We start from the raw sequence: 5,904 nt of genomic DNA, 5'->3' as shown, positions 1-5,904 counted from the left end.
CTTTGCAGGAAAAGGCAATCCCCAATTTACGACTTAATTTCTGAATGGTGGCTGCAAATTGAACCATGGTTTCCTAAAAGCTCAATGTTATAAACTGGAGCACTTATACCAAAAGTGATCATGAAAATTTAAAGATATACTTTAGAAAGATTTGTAATGGATCTTACTTTTTAATAAAAAATAAGTATATTTGAAATAAAAAGCAGATACTCCTTTCTGGAGCTATTTTTGCGTGGGCTGGATGGTTGAGGGGCCCTTGTTGGTTGTCTCTGTGGCATTCATTTCACCCCTCCCTTACTGCATGTAGTCAGGCATTTTGGGGTGTTATTGACCCACTGCCAACTCCAGGACTGCCCCTTCATTGCTCTAAGTCAGTCACTATACATAATATAATCCCACGGGTGATGGAAGGCCTCATGACCCATGTTGGACCAGAGTGAAGTCAGAATCTTATTGACAATTTTGAGAGGTTGTTGCCCTCTATCTGGATGGTATGGTGTGCAACCAGCTTGAGGGAATCCAGCTTTACGTTTCAGTTAACGTGTGGAGGGCAGAGCTGAGAATTGTAACAGGAAGCCTCACTGTGCCTAAACTCACTGCTATTCTGGCCCCTTGAGTTAGGTGAACCAACAAGTTCTCTTTATTGTTTAAGTGGCTTTGTTGGTTTCTTATTTCCAACTGAGGCACCCCAATTGAAATACTGAGACTTTTCCAAATGAGTGCAATGAAGTTAGGACTGCAAATCTCTTTTCCTGGTAAATCTGTTGTATGCATAGGCATTTTCCATCACACTAAGATGTCTTAACTGACCAGGTCACTAATGTCAAAAGCAGTGACGACACCTGTATGCAAGTCTCTGAATGAGAACTGCTAGGACAGTATGTTTCCATGGTCACTTCAATGACTTCTTACTCTTTCATGTCAAACCTTAACCAGTCATGTCTGTCAGAGAACCCTCACCAGCCTCACATTGTTCCTGACCGACTGATTCAACATGGTGTTGCGGTATTTGTGAAGACTGTGGTAGTAAATACAGACTTTGGCTATTCATTGGGGGCATTCATGCTTTTTTTAAAAAGGACATAAAAATGGAATGGTTGAACCGTCTGAAATTCGGGGTTGCCTGTTTTTCCTTAAAAGCATATAAAGCAAATAATATCAACTGTCCAAGAAAGTATTTGGATACTAATGTTAATTGGCTTTCTAATCTTACCAAAGACCTCACTGCTAAATCTAACGGGCAACTTTTAGGCTTTGTTTTCTGCTCTCTTTAAAATGCTTTAACTCCCCATTGCTGTTAGGATAAAGTTCAAAAGGATCCCTGTGGAATCTATTCTCTTTCTACCTCTTAAGTCATTTCTTACCACACCCCACATCCTACTAGACACTCTAAAGTCAAGCTGAATCTCAGTTCCTTGTAGTTTCTAGGTTCTTGCTCTCTGCCTCTGGCCTTCTACACATTGCTGTGTTCTCTGCTTATAACTGTAACCGCTTCCTCGTTACCTTTTTCTGGTTACTTCCTATCTTTCTCATTTCAGCTTAAATGTCAGGTCACTTCCTTCAGGAAGCCTACCTTGCTAACTCCTTTCTGGGATAAGTGCCCCACCTGAGAGGTTCCCCAGCACACTTTATTTCTCCCTTCATAGCAGTATACTTAAGTACTTGTTAATTTATCTGTGGCCTCCATGGTAAGCTCTGAGGACAGTGGCCATGTCTAGCTTGTTCAGCGTATCTCCAGAGGGAAACACTGGGCCTGGTTCAGTAAAAACACTTGGTGAAAATCTGAATGACTAGATATACTGTGTTAGGCTCTATTTCTAATAAGCTATTTGATGTTCAGGAAAATAATTCATGGTATGACTTGATTAACGTTTCACAGTACATAAAAGCATTATGTTAAATGGTGAAATTCTGTGACTAATTTAGGTAGGCAAGATTTTAAAAAACAGAAAGATTCTAATAAATATTCCTTTGTCTCATGTTCAAGAATGTTAAAGGATGCTAGAAAAATAATGCAATTGCTCCCACAAAACAACAAAAGGAAATTTTCATTTTAAAGCGCTTTATTACAGGTTGTTAATATTCATGACACTTCAGAGCACCTTATACTTCTAATCAGATTTTTGGTAACTGGTTTAAAAGTTCTACTTGAGTATTTTTCTCCCACTGGCTTTCAGGCAAAAGTATTACTCAGTGATTGTTTAAGAGATGTTAATTTGATTAAACAGTTTATCCTTAATAACCTGAGACATCAATCCATGGATAGCTTCTATGGTAGTTTTACAGCTGGAAAGGAAAAACACAACATTACATGTTACAAATTGAAAACTGTTTTAAACATGCACATTCCACCTCCCCCACTGTCCATCCTTGCATCCTGCCCCAATAATGATTTTCGTTTCTATTCATACTCCTCAAATCACACTAATCTGAAGTATTCCCTTGTGATTTTTTCAGCCTTCTGCATATCTTTTAACTACTTACTAGAACTTTCACAGGAGAATGTCAATGTAAAATTTTAACCCACTGGCGTCAAGTCGATTTCAACTCACAGCGACACTACAGGACAGAGTAGAACTGCCCCATAGTTTCCAAGGCTGTAGTCTTCATGGAAGCAGACTGCCACATCTTTCTCCTGAGGAGCAGCTGGTTGGTTAGCAGCTGAGCACTTAACCACTGTGCCACCAGGGCTCTTTAAAATTTGACATAGTTTGCAACAATTAATTTTGTTACTTGTCAGCAGCTTGGGAAAAATTTAAAAGTGACCGAAATTATACATAATTCATAATGATAGATTTCAATATTACATTAAAATCTGTTATTCCTTGTTATTACTTAGAATAACTGAAAAAAAATTAAAGAACCTATGCTTTTTTTCTGTCAAAGCTAGTTTGGTGGGCAAAGGATTTACATTTTTGAATTGACTAAAAGTAAAAAGCAAAAAAAAAAGGTCCATCACCAATATTAAGAAGAGATGTAAGTTTTGTGAATTTACCCATATGAGGAAAATTCTCTATGGTATTTGCCTTCCTACTTTTCTTTCTATATATTGGAGACACTCTCATAGTGAAATTTTTGCTATATAAAAACTTGAGATGTAAAGGTAGACAAAATGACAAATTACAGACATAAAGACCGATGGGCAAAAACACACTCGGAGCCAAGTACCAAAAAGAGGCCTAGTGCCAAAGCAAAATACAATTTTTTATCTAGAACACTAGCTCTCCCTTTAAAAAACCCAAGGAGAAGAAAGGAATGAGATTAATTCCAACTAAGATACCCTCTACTCCTAGAATACATGTCCTCTCACTCTTCTCTTTCCTATGGACCAATCCAGTTTTTCTTAAAATAGATACCAGTATATCACTTTATACTGACGTCAACATGGGTTTTTCCTTCCACTCTGCCCCTAATTATCACGCTAAAACTCTAATTTTTGTGAAAGCAAATGCTATTTAGATAGTCTTCTGAACCCTGTATAGCCTCTGCATCTGAAGGGCCACAAAATTATTTCAGAAGTTATAGATAACATATCCCAAATTTGTTGTGGACAAATCCTTTGGTAGTGAACTTTGATACTAAATCACTGTACAAAAGATAAATAACTTCAGAAGACTAATTTAAGAAAGATACAATCATTTCTTGTAGCTACGGATTTAAAACTTTACAAAAATATGACATTTGGTTAATTTAAGACATCTTAATTTAACCTCTCAGAAGATAATTAGGTTAGAAGAGGTCAGGACATCTTTTTGCAAAGGATTTTTTTTTTTTTTTAAATCCAGTGGTGGACTGGTTTTTTCTGCCACCCTTTCTAGCTAAGCCTAGAAAAGGCAACTAGAAATGTTTCCTAAGACGACCTATTGTTTTGATCTCTGATTTAAGTCTTTAATATTCTCACCTAATGTCTCCCAAATTTTCGAAGTTGAAGTCTGTGTTTGGTAACTCTTAAAGGCTCCAAGAAGTTAATATTCAGGCACCATTCTTACTAAGTTATAATTAAGCTGAACCATAAGGAATTTGATGCCTACTATTATTTGCAAATTTTGAGAGAAAAAAGGAAAAGCATTAGGGGCAGGAATGTGATAAATTTACTCTCACCTGTCTCGCGTGGCTTTGGCGAGTTTGTCTTCTGACTTTCGGTCGTGTGTTTCTAAACCCAGCATGAAACTTCCTCGTCCCAGCTGGGCTTCTGACTGCTCCAACTTTTCAGACAAATCAAAAACCTGACCGGTGGTGTAGTCTGCATTCTGTGGAGAGAATGGTACTGTGTCATTATTTATTTATCCACTGTAATACAGGCCTACTATTAATAAAAAAAAAAAAAAAAAAATCCATTTATTTTTACATAAATTAATTTTCTGAGAACGCGTCATTTTCAAAGAATTCTACCATGCAATCTGAATGGACAGTGAGGTAAAAAGTCAAATTCCACCTGCAAAAACTGCTTAAAAAGTTTAAGCAGTTCGAGTGTAGATTTTTCCCCTTTTATAATTTCAAGATAGAATTTGGAATTTTTCTTTTTGACTGCTTAAATCTAATACTTGTATCCCGGGAGGCTGTGGCTCTGCGGTACATTAGTGGTGAGGCTCTTTACTGCTTCGGACCTCCAAGTTCTCGCTGGAAAAAGGGGGAGGGAGCAATAATTTCTACCTTAAGTCTACTGTGACCATTAAATACCGTACCATACCCATTGCTGTCAAGTCAGTTCCGACTCATACTGACCCTATACGACAGAGTAGAACTGCCCCACAGGGATTCCAAGGAGCGAATGGTGGATTCGAACTGTTGACCGTTTGATTAGCAGCCAGACTCTTAACCACTGAGCCACCAGGGCTCCATTAATGAGGTAATGGTTTTCAAGCTCGTACCTAGTAAAGGTTTAAAATTGTTAGCTAATTTTGCTATTATTCTTGTTGAACTTTTAGAATTAGCACATAAAACACTATTTTAAATAGTAACGTTTTAGCTTTTCTGATTATAAACTAGCTACTGTAGAAAATTTGGAAAATATGGAGCAGTAAGGAGCCCTGGTGGCGCAGTGGTTCAGAGCTCAGGTTGCCAACCCAAAGGTCAGCAGTTTGAATCCACCAGGCGCTCCTTGGAAACTCTATGGGGCAGTTCTACCCTGTCCTATAGGGTCGCTATGAGTTGGAATTGACTCGATGGCAATGGGTTTTTTTAACAGAGCAATAAAGAAGAAAATAAACACAACTACAATCCTTCCACCCAACTGTTACCATGATTATGTTTTAGTGTATTGCTATATGATATGCTCACATACAACCTACATTTGGGTGAATTGGAATCATATATACTGTTGTATAGTCTTTCCTTTTGATTTAACAATGCATTGTAAGCATTTTTCTATATTATCACATACTTTTTAAAAAGAAAATTTTAATAGTTACATATGCATATTTAACTGTGGTATTTTAAAAAAGAGTTTTATGGAATACTGTTTTCTTAAATGTTGTAATCTAAAATTTAAAAAAAAATTTTGTTTTGCAAAGATAATTATGAAGTACATATTGCATTTCTTTCCCAAATCTTCAATACAAGAGAGTGAAGATTAAATAAACAAATTGGCAAAAATTAGCATGGTATTCTATTTACTCAGCTTGTAAGACAGTATACAGGAAATAGAGCTCCAGCACAAAACAGGAAAAGTTTTTGCAGTCATCACATCTACTACACAGGGCCCTTTAAAACACTATCAGCTTTTCCAATGTTTTACAAACTTATAATACTTTTTTTCTTTAAATTTTTTTATTGTACTTCAGATGAAGGTTTACAGAACAAACAGTTTCTCATTAAACAGTCAGTACACATATTGTTTTATGACATTGGTTAACAACCCCATGACATGTCAACACTCTCCCTTCTCGACCTTGAGGACCTTTT

At 36.8% G+C, this 5,904-nt stretch overlaps 1 protein-coding gene across 1 annotated transcript in view; it reads right to left on the bottom strand.

Annotated features, from left to right (window-relative positions):
* Nucleotides 1-2,045: 2,045 nt before the first annotated feature.
* COPS5 (COP9 signalosome subunit 5) overlaps nt 2,046-5,904 on the bottom strand; it is a 23,160-nt gene continuing 19,301 nt past the window's right edge. The window contains exons 7-8 of the mRNA XM_004372543.1: nt 4,102-4,250; nt 2,046-2,286 (exon numbers count right to left, since the gene is read on the bottom strand). Of these exons, the coding sequence (XP_004372600.1) occupies nt 2,202-2,286; nt 4,102-4,250 (234 nt within the window). The 3' untranslated portion in view covers nt 2,046-2,201. The remainder of the gene's footprint in view (nt 2,287-4,101; nt 4,251-5,904) is intronic.

Source organism: Trichechus manatus, unplaced genomic scaffold, assembly GCF_000243295.1.
Source record: "Trichechus manatus latirostris isolate Lorelei unplaced genomic scaffold, TriManLat1.0 scaffold00018, whole genome shotgun sequence".
NCBI lineage: Eukaryota > Metazoa > Chordata > Mammalia > Sirenia > Trichechidae > Trichechus > Trichechus manatus.
The sequence above is the reverse complement of the archived record's forward strand: the minus strand, read 5'-3'. Positions and strand labels throughout refer to the sequence as shown.